We start from the raw sequence: 26894 nt of genomic DNA on the forward strand, positions 1-26894 counted from the left end.
TTGCAAACTTTTTCTCTTTACCCCACACCCCTTTTTTCTTTTAAAGCTGAGCCGGTCATGAAAAATGCCAGCAGCTCCTGCGGTGGATAAGTGACGATGCACTTGATTGATATATCCTTTATGCTCGAAACACCTTCGCCACGTTGAAAACGCTTCATTTTTTCGAAAGAATATTACACAAAAGAGTAACAACTTGCCGCTCAAACTGTCATGAGCAGCTCATCTTTGACTCACTGTCTTTCGAAAACATTATCAAACACGTCACAAGCATACTCGAAGACTTGCACGCGTGAGGGCTGTACACAAATCGCAATTTCACGTTAGATCAAAGATGACAACACCAGAGTTTTAAAAACGCGATCTTCACAGCAACCTCTACACCACCAGATATCGCCAATCATGAGCCCTTGAAGTAAGCTGACGTCAGCATCTGGCACACACACAAGACAATGAACGAGTGAAAACAGTTTTCACTCAGTCCCTATCTTTTGTATGCGCTAGATACTAAAATACAATGCCAACATGCTCGAACGTGTACTCCCTTTCAAGTTAAATTCACACTTCTAAAACAATATGCTGTGACGGGCTTATTCGCAATTATCCCAGTCACGAAATTCCTGCTCAAGTGAGCTATAGTTCACTGTAGCACACGGACCCACCGAAACTGCACTGAGCTGAACTGACTCGGACTCAAAGTGAGCAATATTTAGTTCGGCAGCCAGGCTGTCCCTGGACTCGAATTTACCGGAATAGCCAGACTCAAAACTGGGAAAACTGGGAATTCATTATGATTTTGGGGATCTAACGAGCCAAACCCACGATAAGATTACGAAGGACGCCTATAGAGGAGCGCTTCAGTAATTTCGACCACCTGGGGTTGTTTAATGTGCGCCGAAATCTAAGCACACGGACCACAACCATTCCCGCCTCATTCGAAAATGTGGCAGCAGCGGCCGGGATTCGATCTCGCGACCTGCGGGTCAGCAGTCGAACACCATGACTACTAGACCACTGTAACGAGTCGAACTCAGACATCCGGGCTACCCTGAATGTAAATCATTTATAGTCGTTAACAATCTAATAATAAATGTAAACTCCACTTAAAACAGTAACTATCCCTCCCGGAGAAAATTTGCATACGTGCTTAGAAAAAAGGGTTCAACAATTTTGAGTACTTAATGCTCGACTATGGGACAGCAGAAAGCCGTCTCGGTAAACAAAATAAGCACCAAACGAGACATAAGAGGGACTCCAATTCTGTGGTTGGCTTGCGTGTTTAGAATAAGTGGTTAACGAGTTAGAGTACTTGGTACTCTACTGTGCAACATCTCAGGGCCGTCCCTACAAACTTGTGTGTTTAGAATAAGTGGTTAACGATTTACAGAACTTGGTACTGCACTACAAACTTGTGTTCACAAAAAGTTGTTAACGATTTCAAGTACTTAGTACTCGACTATGGGAGAGCCTAAAGCCGTCCCGTCCTCCGCTGTAACGATATCTCTTATGGCACTAACGATTTAGAGCACTTGGTACTCTACTATGGGAGAGCTGAGAGAGTGGGGGAGTTAAAAAAAGGGGGTAACAATTTAGAGCACAGGGTATACACTACTATGGGAGAGCTTAAAGCCGTCCCGAGAAGGAAGATCACGCTTCTTAAATAATTTAACAGGTTTCTTCATTTCTAGAACGCGAAGTACATTAAGGTAATTTCAGATCAATGTCTTTCTTATACAGACACACGTGGACGCCGCTGGTTTTGGTCCAAAAAAGTTGACTTCCTGCACAATTTCCGCAAAGATTTCAATATGAACGTCTTTCATACGTAGTGATGCACGTATAGGACGACGAACTTTAAAGTTATTATTAGACATAGTATCTGTGTTAGCAGCAAAAAAAGTACTTATGGTTGCCACGGAAGACACGTCACACACCTCTCTCGCACAGATGTATGACATGTGAGCCGCAGTTTTGGGGGCGACGCTTGTACTAATCTTTCTTAGGTTGTAACCGACTATAGACCATATCCCTGTTTAAAAACACATCCCCTTGATGACATCCGGTTTTGTCCACCGATGTGTTCCCTAATAGTATCGGCGGGCAAGAAGAGCTTTAAAAAATAGCCTGCTATTGTTTTACACTTTCTTTCCCTTATTTGGCTAAATAGATTCAGATAAATGTTCTTTTGAGCTACATAAAAATTTCAAAAGATTCCCTTGAACTTTACGCACGTCCCTTTATCAGAAAAACTAAACAGATACTTCTTACATTTAAGAGGAACTCGAAAACGTGATTTCAGTTTCGACGTTAGGAGCTGGTGAATGAGGTGACCGGAAGTTTTCTGGGGTACAGCGCTTGCAATCTTGAAACCGACTATAGCGAGCGATTCTGGAAACCTGTGCGCCGCCTATTGCCGATCTCTCACACGACGCCACTAAACGGCCCTTTAAAACGTTCCAGCAGGTCGGATTCGAAGCAAGAGCTTTCATTGCCGCGAAGAACGCAAGGGGCACAGAAAATGGCCACTCGCTTCGCGTTCAAAAAACTCGACCCCTCCCCCCACCCCCAACGCCTCGCAAGCCATCTCGACTACGGCTGGTAATAACCCGGCCGAGCCGTACGCTTTGCGCCGGAAGATCCGAAAGTCACGCCACGGTGTTTTCCCACTTTCGATTGGCCGTTCTCGGAAAGCAATTCATGCGGAGAAAATAGAAAAGGAAATTATAAAACTCGCTTAAGTACGCCCGTGAGTTTGCTCTTTGATATATTATTTCGTACATATTCGCATAAATCTGCGTGTTCTGAGCTGAATAATAAATACAAAGTTACCAACCAACCAATGGCGCTGTTCGCCTCACTACGGTATACGGTATCAGCATCCAAGTATTGACACTAAACACTCGTTGCTGTAAATGCTCTTTTTCGTTGATAGTTAAGACAGGGGAAGAAGTACAAAATACTTAAGAGCCGTCTACTTAGTTTCATAACTAAGTTACTCAACCAACAGTAATAATAATTGTTGCCGTTTTACGTCCAAAAACCTGGATATGGCTGAAACACCTAAGCGGGGGGCTTCGGAAATTTCAGCCACCCGGGCTTCTTGGACGCGTCCCTAACGCTAAATACACGAGCCTCAAGCATTACGCCTCCGGCAGACACCGCCGAGATTCGACCCCGCGACCTTGGGTCAGTAATTTAGCACCCTCTGGGCAACCGAGGCCGGTGTTTCTGCCGAGCAAACGCTATAGCTGAGGGAAAGTGCGTATTTCCAGACGACGTCTGTGTAACTGAGCTGTCGTAGCTTTGCGTGCTGTGCACGCTACCGAGGCTCGTTTTCGACCGATACGATACATGTATATCAGTCACACTGAGCTCCCAAGCTCTCCTACATTATCGTTCGTGCATGCTACACGAGTGATGGTTGGCTGATAGGTGGGGTTTATCGTCCCAAAACCACCATATGATTACGAGAGACGACTATATAGTGGAGGGCTCCGGAAGTTTCGGCCACCTAAGGTTCTTAAACGCGCACCCAATTCTGAGTGCACACAGGCCTACAGCATTTTCGCCTCCATCTAAAATGCAGCCGCCGCATCCGGGATTACATACCACGACCTGCGGGTCAGCAGCCGAGTAACTTAGCCACTAGAGACCACCACACGGCGGAGCTTTATGCTTGGCACAAAAACGTTGTAGCGTAAGACTTCAAACGGAAAGGCTGCCTGTTATGTAGCGCCGCTGTTGATGTCACTGTACTCTATTTGTTGCCGCGACGTATATGTGACAGTGCTACGAAAGCCATGGGACGTATACGCTGTTAGATGACACACAAACACACACACACACACACACACACACACACACACACACACACACACACACACACACACACACACACAAGAAAAGAATACAAGTTCCGTAATGCCACTGTGCGTAAGGATCGACAAAGAAGAATATGAATTATGCGCGTACCCCATCGCTCAGCCACATCTGTTTCTGGCGCCTCACATGTGTGACGGCTACGCACTCTGAGAAAAAGTGTGAGCCACTTGAACGGTATAAGTGAGGCAATTCGCGCTTCAGTGATCCGGCGAGAGATTTAATCAGACACATTGTCGGTTTACTACCCTACAGGAGGGAAGGCATAAAGGGGCGAAGTAAAAGTACTGAACAAGAGGAAGAAATAAAACCATTCGCACGCTTTGGGCGAGCACGGAGCGTTTACAAGCGGTCGCAGATACCTCTCGACTTCCATATAGAGAGAACTATATATTCGCCATTGGTCTTGTTTGCGTTTCCTTTCCCGAGCACTGCATACGTTCGTTCACCACTAGCCAGGACGGAAAGAAAAAAATTCACAGCACGTCCACGGAATGAATGATGATGAGTGGGGCGAAGCGTCCATGCAGACGCAAGGACGGACGGTCGGAGGCTTCACCCCACTCATCATCATTCACTCAGTGGATGTGCTATGGCACTTTTTAATTGACATGCAATGCGATTCTATTACCGTGAAGTCTGGCTACTACGACGGAGGCACGATCCACGGCGTGAGAAGCTTCGCCCCTAAAAGCCAAGCCGTGATGATAACGCGCCCGCCGTTCATAACCTGGAAGTGCCGGGCGGTTGGGAATAACACCAGGTATAAAGTAAGCGATACCAAATAGATGACAATTGTCGTATCGCTACTAAATAAAAAATGCGCCCTTAGGGGCACAGTCTTTTTTTGAGTTCAGAAATGAAAGGCATACAAGATAGATGTCAGTTGTTGCTTTGATGCAAGATTCAGGGGGCGCAAACGTCTCTTTAGAGTGTACAGCCCCGTGCCCGACGAGGGACTCGTTCGAGGCTGCATGCGGTGTCTCTCCTCCATCTTGACGGCGACATAAATACATTTTCGAGGCCCCAGACGCAGTACAATATGGACGCGGCTTATACAGGGAAGACGACGTAAACGGTCGTCCGAGTACGCTCTGATTCCCCGACGACGGCACGCGAGCGGCCGCCGGCGACCGTTCTCCTGCAATGGATGCCACACGCGAAAGATAAGCGCAGCTATCGAAATGTGGAATGACTTGCCGAACGACGTTGTCAGTGCACAATCACCTGAATCATTTTCATCACTGTTGGAAATTCATTTAAAGGCATTGCAATAAATCCTGTGAATCTTCGCCGAAATAAAGGTTTAAATAGTGTATCGCGCATGTGCTCCCACATTGCTACTTGTGCTTAACCGCCTGCATCTGCATATCAATGTTACCGTTGATGTTATCATGCTAAGTAGTTTTTTTTTCAGTGAAACACATGTGCATTGTTCATTTATTGCTTTATACTACTATATCGCTATTTTTCTTTGCGATATGAAGTGTTATTTGCTCTGTACGCCCTCTCCTGTATAGGCCTGAAAAGGCCCGCAATATTGAATAAATAATAAAAAAAAATAATAATGATATTGCCACTATTGCCACCCCTCGGAATCACCCGGTATACGGGATGTTGCGCACGGTCGCCGCACACTTGCCGAGCGTGTCACGACGCCGAGATGGCCATCGCTTCCCGAAATGACGGAGAGCCAGAACGGAAGGGAGGGGGAATGAAGAAAAGAAGTAAAACGACTAAAGAGGCATGCCACCTGCACCAGTTGCGCTGGTCGATTAATTCGATCATGCTTCAAGGACTACTTACTAATGCCTGGCATGCAAGCGTGCCGGTGCTGCGATGTCTTTCAAGACTACACAGAAAGACAGATTGTTTTATTGATTGATTGACTGATTGATTTGTGAGGTTTAAAGTCTCAAAACCACTATACGATTATGAGAGACGCCGTAGTGGAGGGCTCCGGAAATTTAGACCGCCCGGGGCTTTTTAACGAGCACCCAAATCTAAGTATACGCTGGCCTACAACATTTCCACCTCCAACGGAAATGGACCCGCCACAACCGGGATTCGATCCCGCGACCTGTGGGTCAGCAGCCGAGTACCTTAGCGCCTTGACCACCGTGGCAGGGTAATTACACAAAAAATACAGATGGTTAAGAAACATGCAGAAAAAAAGAACACGCTATTATTTATTATTTGAGTTTGATACACAGAAGTACATAGAAAAGTGGGAAAGAGCTTGCTGGCAAGTGCCACAAGGAGGGGCACATTGCCTGCCTATTCTTTGGGGACGAGGAAAGGAAGATAGGAGAGAAAGAAGGAAGGAAAGAGAGAAGTAGAGAAAAAAAAAACGAAGCATTACACGAGCATGCACAGTTAAAAACAATAAGAAACACATTGATGTCTCCTTAACGGACAAGAAGAGAGCTAAAACAGACGACTTTTCAGGACATCTCCGTCGAAATCAGTCAGGAAGAAAGTGGCGTCGGCACGGCACGTATACCGCGTAAGAACGATAACCACTTGTAACGAGCAGAATTTCAAGAGAAGGCACTGAGAGCGCGAGGGGGCAGAAGAGAGTCAGACGGGCGGATGAGATTACGAAGTTTCCCGGAATAACGTATACCGGCAGCGAGCGCAGGACGAAGCGCAAGAGTCGCATAGTTAGGTCTTACAGGTGCAGGCTTTAGGAATCACCCGAATTCAGAATAGCCAAAATTAATTCGGAACTCGTCTGCTATACGTTCGACGTGCCTCGTCATACGGCGGTTTGGAACGCAATATCTCAGCAATCATTTGTTATTACCCACGGCTCTGGTCTACCGTCTTGGAAGCAGGCAGCGACATTCGAGGAAGCATCCGTCTCCCTTCCCCCGAGCCCTCTGAAAATTTATCGAAGTGCTTGGACGCCGCCAGCTTCCTGCACACGCGTCGACGCCTTTCCGCCAAGAGGGAAAAGCCCGGCAGGCGGTGCGCCTCGCGCCGGTGAAACTGTATGAAAAGCATGCCGAAATAGTAGTCCCATTTCGCGCGTGCTTGTCATATCCACCAGAAAGCGCTCGTGTTCAACCGTCGTCAAGCAAGGGTGGCCTCAGAATATATATATATATATATATATATATATATATATATATATATATATATATATATATATATATATATATATATATATATATATATATATATATATATATATATATATATATATATATATATATATATATCTGTGTGTGTGTGTGTGTTTACTGCAGTAAGGGAGGGGCGGCACCCATGCATTCTTTCAGGGGGGTCACAGAGACGGGGCACTTTACCCCCGTGTTATAGAACGTCCCTTCACTCAAAGTTTCACCTTCACTTGAAAAAGCCGATAGGAGCGCCGTCTCTAGGCACGACAAGTCACTGCATATCAGCGATAATCTGCTGCGATTCTTGAGTAGCACAGCGTCATTTTTGAGCCCAGGTGAGCCAGAGTGCTCAACTCTGTCAAGTGAAGGGTGAAATTCATGTCGAGGAGCGTTTGTGAATACGGGGGTTAGTTTATGCATTAAATATAAGAGAGGCGAGTGAGGGAGAGGGGGGCAGCTGCCAGTTCCCCACGCCCCCCACCGCGTCTAAGGCATTAACCTGCTTTTTTTCTTCAGCATTAGCAGGAGCATATATACCGGAGGACTGGCACCAACTTCCGACTGTGTGCCATATAAATATAGCTTTAAAGTTACAATTACAGGAGGGACAGCTTGCCGCCTGAACGACACTATAGTGACTACAGATCTCTGCGATTACCCCCTTAGAGAATGAAGTTGACATGCAAACACAGAAAATATAGGTATCGTAGCGATTTACACGAGTTCGTGTTGATATGCCGTGCTTAATGAAATTTAGCACGAGACTTTATATTTTTTTGCAAATTTTTTTGTCAGACTTCGTGTTGCAATAGTGGTTGCGCTAGAAACAAGCAAATAGGCCATTCATCTTATATATGCTACAGCGCAAGCCCAATGACACAGTGAAGAGCGGACAGACGAGCGTTCTAGCGTCTGCTTTTTACTTTGTCATTGTGTCTTTGCACTGTAGTACAAGACGAACTTTAAGCAATTAGTATAGTACTGCGTTGTAGAAGGCGCGCACATAGGAGAATGCAAATAAAAAAAAGAAAGTACGCCTATCAACTGAAACGTCGCACTGTGGCAAAGGAGAACCTACAGTACATAGAAAACATACGTGCGCACACTCAGGGAACCGGTAAGAGCTGCGCGGTTCGTGTCTGCGCGTGTCTTTAAGCACTTCACTTCTTATGTAGATGTCCAACCTCTATGAAACTAGCCTTCAGTTGGCACTTAGGAATTGTGTAGACTATCTTCCGATTTGAAGCGTTACTTGGTAGCGACCTCCCGTGAACCAATACAAAAAGCCAACACCGAAGCTTGCTGGCGGCTTCAGGACAACCTGCACCCAAGTGTCTTGATGCGCAACGCTGAGAGGCGACGTCCAGGACTAAGCCGGATTTCAGCGGCAACCAATTATATCGCATCCTGCATCGAAATGCCGCCGACACGACCACCAGAGCCGAACCCGCGACCTACTCTCCCGCGGCTGCATCCGGCAGTATATACACACGAAGAGAAACACCGACGAGCAAATGCAATGAAGACTTTATCGAAACGAACACCGCATACCTCGCGTCGCCACGCAGATCCGGTGGTCACGAAACGGGGTTTTTCGATCGGCGCCTCTCACAGATTTAGGAGCGATCGCGCGGCGCGAAGCCGGTTTGCTGCTGCAGCTCCCTTGGCGGCGTGCTGGCTTCGAACATCGAAGCCACCAGAGCGGCAGAAAACAAAATAAGAAAAAAAAAACCACACCCGACCGGGACTTGCGCGCCGACAAAACAATGCGCAATGGGAAGGTTACAGGCCCGACCGAAAGAACAAATAAAAAAAATAAAAAAAATAAACGGCGAGTACCGACCACACCAGCAGCACGACCTCGTAAAAGACGAACGGAAGCACAACGTGAAATCGGCGCCGAGCAAAGTTCCACGCGTGCGCGCATCATCGTCGTCTGCAAAAAGGGGATCGTGTCGAATTTGCGGCTGGGTGGCATCCTCTCGGGAACCGACCGTCTGGCACCAACGCCCTTTTTGGGACTCGTACGAAGATCGGTGCATACGATTGATGCATGCATGTAGGCAAAAGTCGCCATGACACAGCGGTCTGAAGCAGACGGCTCGCGGACTTTTCTTAGGCTATAGCGGTCCCGCTCACAAGCGACGATTTCAGTCTTCTTTAGAGGGAAGCTCCTCTTAGGCTAACCTTGTCACTGGTCACGCATAACCGAGAAAAGAAGAGACGAGAAAGAAAAGAAGGCAAAATAAATGGAAGACCATTTCTCGTCTCATTTCCTAGATGGCGTTACTCTGCCGCTACTCTCCGATTGGCTGCTGCGCGCGCTTTGCCTGAAAGCGCGGAGAACGACTGCCTCTCTCAGTCTCCTGATAGTACCCATCGTGAACTTACTTACAGCGCAACACCAGAAAAAATACAGGACAGGGAAGGAGCAAAACAGAAAGAAGAGACATCACCGTCTTTTGTTTCTCTTTTGCTCCTTCCCTGTCCTGTATTTTTTCTGGTTTTGCGCTGTAAGTAAGTTCACGATGGATCCTAACCAACTGGTCCAACTTACCATCCTGCATAGTAGCCGCACGTGGCGGATCATTCGTGGGGCATGGACGAAGCAGAGTGGCGGGCGCGTCGAAGACGCTTGCGCTCGGCTTCCTCGGCTCGCGTCTCGTCGGTGTTACCCGCGCACCGTCTGCATTCTAGAACGCGATCGGACGCATGCACGGACGAACAGACACACGGACGGATTGACGAACGGACGATTCGTCTCACTTATCTTCATTCACTCCGTGGATATGCTGTAATTTTTTATATGACTATGTGACCAAAATCTTGAGACATTGCTGGATGGTAATCCATTTCTTTTGTCACCCATTGCGAATAATAACGGTTTGCTCGAATAAGCCACGCCAACGTGAGTGTTGTGAAGCACTTCTTTCGAGATGCACGGAATGGCAGCATCGTGTCTGGAAACATAACCGTGGAAATCGGTATGGACATGCCCCTAGAATACCGAAGAAAAAAAACCCCTTAAGAAACCCACAAATGAGATATTCAAAAAGCCTTCTTTCAAATGGAAACGCTAGCTGACGTTTTTTTTTTTTTTTTTTCACTCGTCCCCCCTTCTACGAAAAGCCATGCCACGCTTCTGAAAATTTCAGCCCTGCAGGGCATATGTACGGCCATCTGAGTATCACATTAACTCTTAGCGTAAACTGCGGACTCATAAATTTCATACCAGTTTCATTTTTCAGAAGACTTTTGCAGATTATTCAGGATACGAAAGAAAGAAAGAACGAAAGAAAGGAAGAAAGAGCGTGGAAATGAGGAGAGCTGATCTGCAGACCTGAAACCCCGACGCCTTTCGTCCAGCCGTGAGAGCACGCACGTACCTGATGGGCTGACGTCAACTCGGGGATATACGCAGCCTTCAAGCTTCGACAACTGCACGATTATACAAGCGTGCAGTTCTACGCGCAATAAGCGTCGTTCCATTCGCGTCACGCGTGCGACCCCCGAAACAGCCGATTGTGCCCAACGGACAGTGACGTACGACGGACCATAAAGAGAACACATCCATCGCGAGACAAATCATCTCGGCAATGCGTGGCCTCGCATGGACAATCGACACGCAGCGATCGCGGTCGTATCGAATGTCGCGGTGCCGATGCGCACCGCTCGGCAAGACGACACCACGCCGACAGCGTTCCGCTCCGTAAATTTAATCGGCCAAGTATAATCGGCTGTACGCGACCGCGGTGACTTAAGCGACCATTCGACTAATGCAATACGATTAGGTCGAAAGACCCAAAGCGGGGGGGGGGGGGGGGGTTCAATATGATTGGGCGGACAGGCAGACAAACCAAAATTTCTGCGTTGAAAGGTACCCAGACATTCGGTTGAGGTATGCGCAAAGCAGTAACTATATACGTGTGACATACCAGTTGCAAAAAAAAAAAAAACGTCACACTGCTTTATTACTATACCAACCTGAGTAAGTCTGAAGGACAAGCATCCAGCGACTCCCGATCATTGAGTTGCCACTGTTCCATTTGCCAAAACGTCGATGACGTCCTACGTTTGAGGTAATCACGTACAGGGCTTCCCCGGAGCAGGTCAAATCTTGTTGGGCAGATTACTGCTTGACACGGCGCTTGAGATGCACGTCGCCTACAGCGAGTTCCGTTAGGTTGTCTCTCCCAACAGATGCAGTCACGAAGCCGCCCCAACACTGCGTCGACGCCACACAAGATGGACGGACGAGAAGCGAAGTCCCTAACGTGCCCCGCACTTTCAAACAAACAAACAAAAAAGATAGCAGCACTCATGGCAGTATTTTAAATTTCGCTCAAAACAAACGTGAGGCACTAGGCTGCTTTATAAATTGAACATGCTGGCCGCCACGCTGGCGCCTCTTCTCGCAGGACGCGCTCACATCCAAACAGTGGCAAAGCCAGGTGGTGGCGTACCGGCCCGTGCCTCCCATCGCACCCAAATTTTTTAGGGCGAAGATCCGAATATGAATATGAAGGCGTGGGTCGTGCATCTCCTGTATGTAGTAGCCACCTGCGATACAGTAGTGGTGCAGGTTCTTCTCTTCTCACAATATGTATGTAGTAGTCACCTCTCGTTTTAGTCCATAAAATGTCCACTGGATTCGTATATGATTAATATATGATGAAAAGATGCGAGATGGCGGTACTCACTAGACGGACGGAAAGACTACAGACACACGGACATGCGGGCGGACGGACGGACACACCACATACAGACGGACGGACGCGGCCAGCGGATGATTCACGGTTTGCCCATAAAACCCTTCAAAGCTTCGCCCCACTCATCATCCTTAAATTTGCGGATATGCTGTGATTTGGGGGTGGGGCAGGCGTTAAACCTTTTCAGCTTTCTTATGTGATTCTTAAAAGAGAAAAGAAGATAAAAGTGAGCCTCCTAACTGTCTGCATCAGAGTGCGACACGTCAACAGTAGCTCACAAGGAATGGGGGTGAGGAGATATTAAAAGGATAGTACTAAAGGTATATAGATAGATGGGGGGGTGGGAAGGAGAGAGCATGACGCAGGGACAGCGACACCCAGATTCAAGGAGAATATAGGAAAAATGGACACGGTAGCAGGGGTCCGAGGACGGGGCACCATTCAGCGAGAGCTCTTGTCGGCGGCATGAGACGGCGCAGGGCGAGCCAGTCGGCCAGAGCTGCACTGTCGTCGGAGATCGCGGGGGCAGAACCGGTCGGCACGAAATCCAGAGAGCCCACATATCAATCAAATCAATTGTCGGTGGGTTTCATTACTTCTTCGGGCCTAGAATTCGACTTTCGTCCACGGGACTTTACGCCCACGTGCCTAGCAGCGCCGCACTTCAGTTGATACAGGCGACGACGGCAGTTCACGCGTTCGTATCCATAGAGGCGGCAATGAAATATGGCAGCGTAAAATGACAGGCCACTTTAGTAAAAAGATCAGATGGCCACATGATAGCTGGCCGATCGCCGGCAAACGCCAGGTTGTGAGAGCATCAGTTATTAAAAAACGGCGCATACAAATGAGTGTACCACCAGCGCAGCTTGGAGGGTTATACTTCATGCTGTTTGGCGCTGAATCTCACCCGCTCCACGTGACACACATGGACACGATAACTTCCAGCTACAGCAGTCTCGGGACGGCTTCAAGCTCTCCCATAGTAGAGTATTTTGTGCTCTAAATCGTTATCCCCTTTTTCTAACCCCCCCCCCCCCCCCCCGTCCTCTTCACGTTAAGTTCTCGTGAAGTTATCGGGACGGCATTAAGCTACTCCCATAGTAGAGTACCAAGTACTCTAAATCGTTACCCACTTTTTCTAACCTCCCCCCCCCACACACACACTGCGGTTGACGTCCACGGGGCGGCTCTCTGCTCTCCCATAGTAGAGTATACACGTCGTACTCTAAATCGTTAACTTTTTCTGCACAGCCCTTGTCAACAGGGCCCCATCAAGTGTGAGACTCACGGGATGGCCCAATGCCCTCCCATATTAGAATACCAAGTACTAGAAATTGTTAGCCACTCTTTCTGAACACACACACAATCTCGGTTTTGTATAGGGACGGCTCACTGCTCTCCCATAGTTGAGTACGAAGTACTCGAAATTGTTGAACATTTTTCTAACCAGACGTCGTGTAGCAGTTTGGAGACGGCTTTCGGCCCTCCTTCAGTGAAGTACCAGATACTCTAAATCGTTGAAACAAAATGTGAATGTATTTTCTCCATGGCATGCAGAGTGAAAAATGAAAAAGGTGTCTCCCCCTCCCCTTAGGAAAAAAAGTTCTGCCAACGGCTCTGCATCCTGCACGTGTTTGACGTCACTGGATCTGTCACCGTATCTGACCGACCCGCCTCTCCTCCCTCTCGCAAGGAGAAAATGAAAGCACGCATTCACGCATACGAAGGCGGTGTTCCAGTTCATTTAGTATCCTGATCCAAACTACGCGCTGTTCTTATACAGGGCGCCGTTGAGAATAATGGCAAAAGGGGGCTCGAAAATTAGCGCTGATGGTATCCCTGTCCTCTTATCTATTTACTTTTCTTGTCTGCTTCCGATTAAAAGGCTGGTGGGATCTTCTCACGTGTGTTTACCTTGTGGGCTTTCTTACGAAAAGGTTTAAAAAAGTAAATAAAAGGAAAACGAAAACAAGTAGACACGGAACGCTATACCGCGGAAGAGCACCGCATTTCCGCCGCAGGCTCTTCTGCGAGTAATCACGGTGAATGGGTGAAAAATTAAAACATTAGAACGAAGCAGCTGTCGCCCAAAAGTTCGTCATGAGCGAAAACTCGTCACATATATATATATACACAACACCAACGTAACATGTAATTACCGAGTTCGGCACTCCGAAGTTTAATACTCGTCCAGGAACACAACGGTTGACATATTGCAATCTATTTCAAGAGCATGCACTATCTATTCTCTTTTCATGCATTTGTATTTTTTCGCATGCAGCCGCGAACCATTTGTGCGACCTCTCACTGAGCAGCACTTTCGTCGTTGCCCGCTACGTACTGCAACGGCCGCAGTAGCAGAAAAACAAATAGCGAGCGAAAAAAAAAATATATTTGCGGAGAAAGAGAGAGAATAAACTTTATTTAGCTCTGGAGCTGTTCTGCCAAGCGCTGTTCTGCAGAACGCTTGTGGATGGGTCCTCAGTCCAGGACCACTGCAGAGATTCCAACTCTTCTATTTGCGACGTAGGAGAATACAAACCCCTCGCTTAACTAACGTTAGGCGCTTTACTGGCCGTAATCTGACTGCACCCATGCTTGTCAGACAACCCACACAAAGCAAGCATGCAAAATCTGTACGGTTAACACTCAAAACGCTGTTTAGCAACGCGCAATACATGTAGTTATAAGACCTCTACTGCAGCTGGTAAAAAAAGCGCGCGCTTTGCGCACGAAAGAAACGTTATTCTGAAACGGAACCTCCCTTCCATTCGAGTGAAAAAAAGTTCTCCACCGAGTCTTATGTAAATAAGTCCTCGAGTAACAACACAATGTCGCCGCGACGACGACTGCGAGTTGTTCGCCCGTTTGGAGACGCGAGACACACTACTCAAACACCGAGTCATCTGGCGGAGCTGAGAAAAACGCTTCGTCGACTCCGCAGCCAGCCGCGTATACAGTTGAATGAACGGGGGAGCCACAGGCCCTTTATTATTCAGATCAGAGACGCGTTGAAGGAGCCCCGACACGACGTGTAGACGACGGATGTGAGAGTAATGTGTAACATCGCCGCAGCCCACTTTCTTTGCCGAAATACGCCGGGCCCGAACCGGCGCCGCCGAACGTAATGGTCGCGGGAAAGTGAATAGTCCAGTCATACGCAGAGCATAGCACAGAACGTAGCAGAACATTCGGAATTCAATGGACGCGTTCCTTTAGCGAAGGCCTTAAAGGGCTATGTTCCAAAGTCTGTTTCTGTGGTTAAACTGTCCAGTCTTCCCCGGTGGAACACAGGTCCTCGGCTGCTGGTCCGAAGGTCACGTGTTCGTTCCCGGTCACGGCATTTCGATAAGACTAAGCGCTATAGAGGCCCCCCGTGTGAGGAACGTGAGGAACAGCAGCCAGTCAAGATTTTCGGAGCCTTCCATTAAGGCGTCTTTCATAATCATATCGTGGTTTTGGAACGTTAAATGCGAGATATTACTATTATTATTAATAAATGTCTCCAGGGTTTGTATACGTCAGGGGACTAAAGTTCCTTTAAGCTACCGGGTGGCAGTCACAAAATTTTTACACGGACTGGGTCAGTGATTATGGTGGAAGCGTGAGGGCGGGGGAGGGGGGGGGGGCAGTCTTAACAAGATGTTGCAAAACGTTGCCATTCGAAAGAGTTCTCACTTCTATGAGTCACTTTTGAAGGCGGTTTGATGTAAGGTAATGTGCGTCGGGGGGGAGGGGGGGGGGGGGGGCTAGCTTGTACGACATTGAAACTGAAATAAAACAGCGCGCGTGACGAAACGCCAGTAGAAGTTCGCAGGATGGGCGCAAGCCGTCCAGTGAGCCACTACTCGCGTTTCATCAGGTGTCGGAAAACAAATGTAGACGCTGAATGCCACAATAACGACTAAAATATGTGCGGCGATTCTAAAGTATAGAGCTTTCGTTCCACACAGTGAGGTTTTAACTCCGAGTGGCTGCTAGGTTGCCTTACGAAAAAAAAAAAGGGGGGGGGGGAGGGGTCTGGGACCAGTTTTGTATAAGACGCTACTAATTGCAATAGGCGGGGCAATTATGCGAGCACTCTTTAGCAATGTCACAAAACTCCGTTCCGTGAGAAGCACCCCATGTTTCGGACCCTCGGCCTATGTCGACGTCTAAATGCCTATAATAAAATTTGACCACACGAAAAAGAGTCAGGGAAATAGAAGAGTGCTGGTTTTCAACGAATAGCCGTAATCGACAATTTGAAAAAAAAAATAATTCGGTAAAAACACGAAGCCGGGCATAGTTTTTTTTTTTTCATTACATCTCTGATTGATTGATACTCTATTCAGTGAGTCAACGCGCACGCGCGTGCAAAGAGTCGATATGCCTGCAAAGTTATTTTCGAGCAAATTTATTCGCTGGAAGTCAGCACGTGGTCGTACTTTCCTGTGCAAAAATTTTATTACGAAAACCGCAGCACCCGGAGAGAGAGAGAGAAAAAAAGGCGTTCTCCTAACGAGAGCGTTAGTCTGCAAAAACTTTATCGCGAGAAAGCAAACTAGCAGACGCTTCCGAATTCTCGATTCATCCTATTTGCCTAGAAGGACCCGTCAGGAGTGATCTACGGTTGCATGCCGGCCGCACGGAATGACGCAATACGGACGACACGTTATCCCTTTCGGGCTGACTTGAAGAGGCTCTCGGAGAGATTCCGAAACACTCCGTCACAGACACATCGCAAATGCAATGAATTATGCAGCGGGGTCCACGGCGTGTAGGAAGGACGCCCGGATCGCCTTCGCCAGTCTTCTACCCGCAGCACACGGCTTCTCTCTTTCTTTTTTGCACAGGCTGTGCATTGAATCTCGCGGACGACTCAACTCTGGGATGGCTGAACGATCGAGTTCGCTTCGCCGCGGAAAACCGTACAGTTAACCAAAGCCTGGTTGCTACTGTAGCAACCTTGAAAAGCGAGAACTTGCCGATGTTTCGACGAAATCGAGGCAAGACAGGAAAGACTCTAGCCAAAACATGTTTCACCAACTGGTCCAACAGTTCGCGCTCCTAGGCCATTGTTGAGTTCGCCATATTACAAGGAAGCAGAGGTGCCCGAGTCATTGAACTTTCGAGAGGAACATTCTACTATAGGCTCAAGCACATTGAACTTTCGAGATGTTCCAAGCGCGTTTGGACGCACTCGCACCGTCTGAGCATGCGCAGCTCATAATTACTCCTAAGCGTAAGCTGTTAATATCTCGATTCCTGGTATAGCGTGCCTCAAAACATTCGACACAAGCGGCTAAAAAAAATGAAATGAAAAAATATGCCCCATAATTACGGTGGCTAAAGGCAACCTTGGATCGTTTCATAATTACAACAGTTTGGTTTCATCAAGAACAGAGAGCATTCGCTACCGGCGCAAGTGCCATGCACGAGCTGTTCTACAACTCCACTTTTTTCTGTCAGCCTACGGCCACCTTTTCAAACCATCTCTATCAGCGTCCTTATCACCACATTAATCGTTCATAAGCTGCCATTGAACAACTCTTTCCAGGTCCCGAAACCTAACTCTGTCCGCCTTTTCCTGCTTGCCCACCCCGCCTGTAATGTGCGGTGTCGGGACTCTCGAAGTACAGTAAATTATTAAACAAACAAAATCAAGCATGTTTCTAGTTGCGAGATGACGGGGCTGAGAAAGGGCTTTAACTGGTTTTCCGTGGCATGCACGAAACACCATCCATGCATAGAACTCAGTTTCGTGACGTCAAGCCTCACGCTGATACGAGTTTGGTACAGTAACGCGAAATCGAAGCAAGCCAAATATATTCGTGTAGATTCCTAAAGATAGACGGTGCAAAAGAGAGCGCTTGTTGAGGCGATCAGCGGCGCCAGTGTGTTCGCGCCCTTCCGTACCCGCTCCGTTAGGGAGGTCAAAGGCCGAGCTACCACGCAGCGAAATCACAGAGCCCACAACTGCATCGGCGCGGTGACAAACAAGCATGCAGAGCGCTAACAGCTGCGCGTCGCCGACGAAAACCCCAAGTTCCGACGACGCCTCCGAAGACCGACACAGCACACACAGCAGCGCGCGCGCCTGGCGTACGTACAAAAACGAAACCTCCGTGCCAGTCGTCGCGTAGTGAATCCACGCACGCTCGCGCATCGAACCGACCGCCCAGCCACGGCGAGCGGGCGGCGGCAAACAGGTTTGCTGCGATGTCCGAAGGCTCTGCGAAGGAAAATGAAAAAAAAAAAAAAAAGGCCCTACCTACGACAAGTCCGCAGCGCGCGCTGGCCAACTTTGGCGTTACAGCGGTAACGCCGGCATTTTCTTAGCATAGATTGTCCGTAGTTAGTTACACGATGTAGTGGTACAGCGTTAAAAAAAGAATACACTACGGACGGAATGCACACAAAAACAAAAAAAGGAAAAACAGGAAAATAGGACGTTCCTTCCGCATTGTCGATTTTCTCGGGCTATTCTATTTCATTAAGGTTGAGCGTTGATGGATCACAATTCTGTGTTTCAGAGCTGAATGAACGTTGTCTACATCAGAGCTGTTCCTGCCCTTCAATGTCGTCCTAGTTCTTTGCGCTGTGAAACATCGAAAGATCTAAACATAACCCATTTCATCATTAAAGCATACCATCCCACCGAACTTTTCTTACTTCCGATAGTTCATTATCAGGTGAAGAAATCGCGGCGTAATCATGTCGCGGTCAAGACATCGGGAGGCCTCCTACTATGCCGCTTAACCGCTCGACACCTCCGTGTCGAACAGCGCCGAGACGTAAACAAATTCAGCGGTTGGGGCGCGCCAGCGCGGCCTTTTTCCGTGTTGGCCTGCGCTCGCGCCAAGTGCCCGCACTCTACTTGAGTGCTGCCTGCTTAGCGCTGGGAACATCTCAGTGAAGGGGGTGGGGAGATCGGTTAACGTAGCCAAAAGAGGCGGCACAATAACATACCACCCACCGACATACAATGAATTTGCGTTTGCCATGTCTTTACTTCGCGGCGCATCTCTCGCGTTTGCACTGTATCAACCTCGCGATTATAGGCCAACTAGTCCCAAAACGAAGTTTTATCGAACTCACCGACAAGACAGCCGAGGACGAACGCCGCCGTAGCCACCAAAGCCGGAAGAGCGCTGCCGTAGCTTGCCATGGTATGGAATCCTCGGTCAAGCAAAACAAAACTTTCTTTCACAACACAGGATAGAAAAAATAAAACAAACGAAGGAAAACACCTCCCGCTGGCTGTCGCAGGTGAGAGCGAAACGGCGATGTCTCGAAGCGAATCCACAAAATCCCAACGCTCGATCGAAGAACGAATCCAAGGGGGTTCCGGGTTGTTGCAGTGGCACGTTACGTCGTCGTACAGGTAAGCCTGTCACACACGCGCACACATACACAAACACTGACTTACACAGGAGCTGGATCGTAACAACGATCTCGAATTGGGAATTCACCGAGCAGCGGAAAGTATTTTCACGCTGTGGAAATCGGGGAGGTGGTAGTGCCTAGCGCGGCCACCACGTCAATCCACGCCGCTCGAAGACACGCGCGATAAACACAAGTCGCAGCCGCCTTTCCGTCTGAACAGACGTGCAGATTCTCGTCAGTGGCGAACTTCACTGCACACTTCGCACACTGCCACGGACAAAAACGCACCACGCTCGGTAAGCACGGCAACAAGCCGCAGTGCAAAGGCGGGAACCTACGACAACAGCACAACCACCACGGCTGCACGACGCGATGTCAGAAGGCGCGTCCACCGTCTCAAACGCGAGCGTTGAAGTGACGCCATCGCAGCGTGAGGTCACGTGACCACGTTCGCAGACTCCCATTCGCGGAGCAAGAAAGAGAAAAACGTTGAAAGGAGCGGTAAGGAGAGAGAGTAAAAAGTCTCTTTCCCGCCAAGTTGGCTTCATCGGAGTGGAGGTGCGCCGATAACTGTGCAGGTCGGGTGTGCACATTGTTCTCGCCTGTATCTCTTTTGCGTCATGAGTCAGTGACGTAAGGAGAAAATTACTTTGGCTAACGATGGGGTAAGATCCGAGCACAATTATGCATTTTCGTGCGTGTGTTTGTGACTGAATGTGGACGTACAAAACAAAACATGAACCGAAATTTCTGCTCAAGTTGCTTAAACCCACCCCCTCCCCCACCTCCTAACGTGACCTCTCCTGGTACTTTATGTCGTGAATGTAGAGTGGGTTAGTTTGTCCACAATCGTCGTAGCGCTTACTTCTTACGATGCTACGGGAGACGGAAAAATGGAAAATAAGATGTGTGGCGCCATCTGTCCGCGCAGAAGAAAAACATGACCTGCCGAAAAAAGTTTGCTGCCAGCGTTTTGGCAGCGGGGGAGGGGGAGGGAGCCAGGAAATTCGTCCTATATCTTGAAATAATAAGAGGAGGAACACCATTCTTAACGCCCCCCCCCCCTAATAAAAAAAAAGAAAACGGGAATCCCGCACACACTTTGTGCGAACCAATTGCCATTTAAAACGTTGTTCTCACGTCTGCGTATACTGAGATACTATGAAACGCTTAAACTGTCGATGAAAATAAGAAAACGCGCTGACATTTATTTGACCCTTTGCTCAGCTTCTCGCGTTGCCGATGGGGACACAAATGCGTTGGCCTATCTAGTTATGTGTGTTAAAGATAAGAAGTTGGGGTAGATAGTTTTCCGTATCCTGTGAGGCAGTACAATTTAAATCGGGCGGTCTATAGCCACGATCAACTTGGGTGGTCTGACGAACAAGTTAAAACGAAACATGTGCAGGGCTATCTGGTGAGGTAAGCGAAGAATGTAACATTCCCACAACTCGAATATAACCCCACAATAATGTTTTCTTGTTGTTGCATTGTCGATGGAGGCGGAAATGTTGTAAGCCCCTGTGCTCAGATTTGGGCGCACGCTAAAGAACCCAGGTGGTCGAAATTTCCGGAGCCCTCCACTACGGTGTCTCATAATCATATGGTGGTTTGGGGCGTTAAACCCCACATATAAAATAAATCAATTCTTGTTGTTTTTTGCCCGACTGCGCTTTTCCTTTCAACAAAAAGAAAAAAAAGCAAGTAGGGCTATCGAATGCTCGCTTATGAGGGCTATCACCGTGAAGCGCACTGTCACTGCTGACGTAATTTATCAACGCTTTTGCATTTACACCGAAGCTGGAAGCGAGTTGATTGATTGATATGTGGGGTTTAACGTCCCATAACCACCGTATGATTATGCGAGACGCCGTATAGTGGAGGGCTCCGGAAATTTCCATCACCTGGGGTCCTTTAACGTGAACTAAAATCTGAGCACACGTGCCTACAACGTTTCCGCCTACATCGGAAATACAGCTGCCACAGCCAGGATTCGATCCCGTGACCTGTGGGTCAGCAGCCCAGTACCTTATAGCCAATAGACCACCGCGGCGGGGAAAAAAAAAGCTGGAAGCGAAACGCGCATGTTTTGAGACAGGTTTTCGCAGGAATGCGCCACATAAAGTGAACATGTCCTACTACCCTGCTCTACTAAAATTAAATGTCCAAGCTCAAAAAAGGAAATGGCGGGTACTTTTTAACTTTCAAAGTGCACTGGCCGAAAGCCTTTGGCCATTTGACTATGGGTGTGTTCCAATACTCACCGCAGACTACTGAATAGACAGCTAAATGGACGGCGGCCATCTTAAGTCCCATTCCAATTGTCACGTAGCCGGCAAAATAGACAGCTCCGAAAAGACCGCATCGTAGACAAATACGATGCAGGCCACTTTGCTGTATAAACAAGATGGCGGCTTAGCGAAGCTCAGATAGATTGGATCTCGCCGGAATGGTCGTCTGCACACAAGCAGACGCTTCTCCTGACGCTCAATATGAGTAACATTTAATTTTTTTTTTAATTTCAACTCGAAATAAGTCAGAAAATACAGCTGTTAAGTTTGTTTATTTTGGCTTTTTTCTTTTCGACGCGAGGTGGCGCATCGTCGCGTAAAAGCCGTCCAGACGTGTTCCGATTCTCGGACAGCATGAACTCGGTGCTGTCTTCTAAGCAGTCTGCGTAGACTGTCTACGAGCTGTTAAGAATTGGAACACAGCCTATGCCGTGTTTATTTGTTGTTGTTTTGCGTGTATAGCGTTCGCGTTCGGTATCGAGGGGATCCACATTCTTGAAGGGCTTCTCCGAACCACTTCTCCCCCCCCCCCCCCCCCAAGAAACCACGGCGCACGTGCCCTTTGATGCGGAAGACAAACGCACTTGCTTGCTTTCTTCAAACCACAAGGTACTGTTTCTGAACGAATACAAACACGACGCATAACTATTTAAAGGTTCGTCGTTTCTCTTGATAACATCATACCTGACTGAGCGGCATTGTCAGGATACTGAAAAAAATTTAACAAGATGTTCAAGTTTCTGAAATGAAACCAGTGACTTACAGTCAGTCTGTATCATCACTAGGTCAATCTATCAGCGCTCGCAGCAATCTACGGTTAAAGCAATTCAATGTCTGGCACCGATCAGTTGCTTAGTGGACTGACCATGTAATGTACGCCCACGGGAAGGCTATATGCTCTCCCATAGTAGAGTACCTAGTGCTCCAAATCGTTACCCACTTTTTCTAAACACACAGATGTCGGTGCGGCTTCATGAAGTTTGTTTGTTGTTTTGATTTCGTTTTGAAAGAAAGGAGAAATCTTTTTTTTGTTTAATTTCATGACCGCAGTAGAAACGATAAGCCTTAAAAAAATAAGCTGGTGAAGTGCACCCGCAGAACATTCGTTGATTTTTGTTTTCTGAGAAAACAGCTCCAAGCCACACGAGCCCACACGGAGCCAAAAAAAGGCCAGAAGCACGAAAATTAGACACATCTGTGTACTATCCATCATATAGTTTCCTAAAATTGACTAGAGGGGACTCTGGCGCTGCGACCGTTCAGCGACCATGGGAATGATGGGTAGTGCACACATTTGCCTAGTCTTCGTACTTGCGGGCGGGAAATCGCATTTGCGACTTCGTTTATTGCTGGTTTCGGTCTCGTTGGGAAGAAAAACACGAATCATTATGAATTCCGTGATGATTCAAAATGGTAGGCCTTGTGATGCAGGGTTCTTGTTGCTGATTTGTTTTTCTCCCGGGCTGAGCCTCAGAGAGTTTTGTTAATAAGGACAAAGCCGTTCGGTTTCCAAGAAACACACAAAAAGTTTAATTGAAAAGTAAAAAGGCAAAGATTCCTCACAAAACAAAACACTTAATAAACAGTTGACTGGACATGACGAAACACATCTGTAAACACCCAACAAGAACGTTCAAAGTCAGTAACTAAACCTAACGTTCGAAAGGGGCTGAGTGATGGGAGTAGCGCAAGAGTATCGGTGCAGTCTCACCCACAAGTTGGTTTTCGGCGGTGATGAGAAACCGGAACGCCGTGACTCCTGCGTCAATGCGTGGGCTGGACGAGGACGAGGGAACGCTGGCTGCTGGCGACACGTCGAAAAGCCCTACCAAATCGTGATGGTTTCGGCTTGAGGAGCGTGGACACGTCGGAGACGGGAGAACGCAGGCTGGTGGCGACGCGTCCGGGAACTAGGGTCGACCTAGTCAAGCAGCTGGGCGCACAGCTCGGGCCCGGAGCCCGACGGCTGTAGCTCGCCTGCCGAAACCAAAGTCCGCAGGCCCTGGAAAGGAGTTCAGGACCGGATGGCCACGGTCCTTTGGAGCGGGAACCCGACAGCAGGAGGCCCCGGCCGGTGGAAGTCCTGTAGGCTCGGGTCCGGAACCCAACGGCCCATCTTCAGCGCCCGGTCCGGTGACGACCTTCCGCTTGCACTGCCTGCCTCGAATTCCCCTTGCTCTGGTCTGCTTAGGCTCCTGCTTCAGCTCTGGCCCACTTGTCTCGTTCTCATTGGAGATTCTGTACTTTCGTGGTACCCAGCCATTGGGCCTTGAAATCTCCGTGGTCTATGATCATTGGTTACCTTATCTTTTATTTTGTTCACGGGATGCCACGCGTCCTCATGCACGCGACATCTTCACTGTCGTCGTCTTCGTCGTTGTCTAGGCAGCACCGCGCGTGCACTCTGTTCTCTTCTGTTTTTGTGACGCGCACTTTCCAAAGGCGCGCACTTTGAACGCGCACCACACATCACATACGCCCCCCTTTTATTCAAGGTTTTTTTTTTTTTTAGAAAAAAAAACTGCCGATGAGTGCGCGTTCTGCACTACGTCACAATTAAACCACATATTTGCACCACGCAGTTCAACACATCACCGGGCTACAGTTCGCTACATCGTCCAAAGGTCCACATTCGCTAACCACTATATACACACGAAGCAAAAAAATTCTGAACTCAACTAGCGGATCATAAAAATTCCCAAATTAGCCTGTTTAATACAGCCCATTTTTTTTTATATATACCCTATTAGGTAAAAAAAAGAACTACACATCGAGTCAATGTTATATTGCATGTAACTTCTTAAACTGTTCCCATGAAACAGCCTTCCGCAGTCCGAAACCAAGATCCAGAAGAAATCACCAGGAAATCAAACTTGACGCTTAAGTTATAGCGTCCCAAACAAAATGTTTAGTGGCCCTAACCAATTGACAAGAGTGAGGAATTCGACGCCGGTGGAAGAATTGTCGGCCGTAAGCTCGTCTGAACCTACAGCTGCGGATCACCAGACGCCCAACCTCTAAATCACAAGCATACACACTGGAATGGATGTATGCCAGTCGGAAGCGTTGCCTCAAGGTGCGCCAGTACAACCACGTCTGAATGACTTCATGCTTCCCGGGAACGCCTTGCTTGAGCTCGTAAGCCGACAATCGTTCAGACACTTTTAGAGATGCGACCTCTTCAACCGAAGATGCCAGAGAGCACCAGTCGGCGTCCTTCCTCGTACAATGAGTTGCTGGACCATTACTCCCTGCGTGCTCAGCCTCCATCACTTCAGCTTTTTGTCTTGCTCTTTCATCAAAACTTTGAACCCCTCTGCCCGAGTCATCGTGCCTATCCTCATTACTACGTAGAGCTGACTTACACTGCAACTCTACTCTCTGTTCTTCAAGTTTTTCTGCATTTTGCTCCAGTTTACTCATGAAAGCATCATCTACAATTTCTCGAGAACTCAAGCCCTCTCTCTGTATAGGCGAGTTATATTCATCGTGAAAAGCTGTGCACGTAGCACCTGTTGCTACATCCAGTGGCCCAAAACAAAAGGCAGAAACTAGATCGGAGCTTTCATTACGGCATTCGCCGGCGTTAGCTAGATGTTTTATTGCTCCTTCAATGGAGCTCTTCAGAGACAATCCTACCTCTGCATGAAGTGTGCTTGACTTCTCGCAGGTTTTAACACACCCTTTACTTTGAATGGAACGTTCTTGTTCCATGCTCACGAAGCATTCCCGTGCTTCAATAAGCTCCTCGAGCCTTTTAGTTTCTTCACTACCCACCTCCCTGTCATACGCTTGCCTAGTTTCACTCTCTAGCGAAAGGTCATGAGGTGGTACAGGGTCAGCCTGATATAAATTCAAATCGCTCGTGACGTAACTGCTGTCAGAGCACACCTCAGCCACTCGTTCACTCCTCTGTATCCCCAGCTTCCCCGTTCTTGCCAGGGCAAGCTCGAGTCGCCGCTCGAAATCCACCCTCTCTAATTGGAGCTGCTGCTTCTTTGCGCGTGTCTCCAGTTCGAGCTGTTTTTCTTTTTCGCGCGTCTCGAGCTCAAGCTGCTCCTTCTTGGCCTGCGTCTCCCGTTCCAACTGTTCCTTTCGAGCTTCTCGTTCCGCAGCCCGTTGCTCACGCTCCCTCTCCATCCGCTCCTCGTACCATACTCTAAACTCCGCTCCCGTCAGTCCCATTTTATCCGCCAACTCAATTAACTCCCACGTGTTCGTCATCGTGTTAACCGCGTCAAAAAATCTACTGGAAAAACAAACGACTTTGTCCTGTCGCTGCGGACGCCAATTTGTGATGCGGGGTTCTTGTTGCTGATTTGTTTTTCTCCCGGGCTGAGCCTCAGAGAGTTTTGTTAATAAGGACAAAGCCGTTCGGTTTCCAAGAAACACACAAAAAGTTTAATTGAAAAGTAAAAAGGCAAAGATTCCTCACAAAACAAAACACTTAATAAACAGTTGACTGGACATGACGAAACACATCTGTAAACACCCAACAAGAACGTTCAAAGTCAGTAACTAAACCTAACGTTCGAAAGGGGCTGAGTGATGGGAGTAGCGCAAGAGTATCGGTGCAGTCTCACCCACAAGTTGGTTTTCGGCGGTGATGAGAAACCGGAACGCCGTGACTCCTGCGTCAATGCGTGGGCTGGACGAGGACGAGGGAACGCTGGCTGCTGGCGACACGTCGAAAAGCCCTACCAAATCGTGATGGTTTCGGCTTGAGGAGCGTGGACACGTCGGAGACGGGAGAACGCAGGCTGGTGGCGACGCGTCCGGGAACTAGGGTCGACCTAGTCAAGCAGCTGGGCGCACAGCTCGGGCCCGGAGCCCGACGGCTGTAGCTCGCCTGCCGAAACCAAAGTCCGCAGGCCCTGGAAAGGAGTTCAGGACCGGATGGCCACGGTCCTTTGGAGCGGGAACCCGACAGCAGGAGGCCCCGGCCGGTGGAAGTCCTGTAGGCTCGGGTCCGGAACCCAACGGCCCATCTTCAGCGCCCGGTCCGGTGACGACCTTCCGCTTGCACTGCCTGCCTCGAATTCCCCTTGCTCTGGTCTGCTTAGGCTCCTGCTTCAGCTCTGGCCCACTTGTCTCGTTCTCATTGGAGATTCTGTACTTTCGTGGTACCCAGCCATTGGGCCTTGAAATCTCCGTGGTCTATGATCATTGGTTACCTTATCTTTTATTTTGTTCACGGGATGCCACGCGTCCTCATGCACGCGACATCTTCACTGTCGTCGTCTTCGTCGTTGTCTAGGCAGCACCGCGCGTGCACTCTGTTCTCTTCTGTTTTTGTGACGCGCACTTTCCAAAGGCGCGCACTTTGAACGCGCACCACACATCACAGGCCTAAAAGAATAAGGTAGTGAAGCGCAACGCTGAACATTTGTTGATTTTTGTTTCGTGAGAAAACAGCAAGCCACACGAACGCACGCGGAGCCAGGAAAAGGCCAGAAGTACGAAGATTCGACGAATGTGTGTACTACGTACGTCCATTATTCTCGTGCTTGCTGAAGCACCGT

General features: G+C 48.4%; 1 protein-coding gene across 1 annotated transcript in view; it reads right to left on the reverse strand.

The window, feature by feature from the left end:
- LOC142787116 (uncharacterized) overlaps nucleotides 1-19488 on the reverse strand; it is a 417172-nt gene extending 397684 nt beyond the window's left edge. Inside the window, exon 1 of the mRNA XM_075884723.1 lies at nucleotides 18794-19488. Within this exon, the coding sequence (XP_075740838.1) occupies nucleotides 18794-18863 (70 nt within the window). The 5' untranslated portion in view covers nucleotides 18864-19488. The remainder of the gene's footprint in view (nucleotides 1-18793) is intronic.
- Nucleotides 19489-26894: the final 7406 nt, after the last annotated feature.

This window comes from Rhipicephalus microplus, unplaced genomic scaffold (genome assembly GCF_043290135.1).
Source record: "Rhipicephalus microplus isolate Deutch F79 unplaced genomic scaffold, USDA_Rmic scaffold_45, whole genome shotgun sequence".
Lineage (NCBI taxonomy): Eukaryota > Metazoa > Arthropoda > Arachnida > Ixodida > Ixodidae > Rhipicephalus > Rhipicephalus microplus.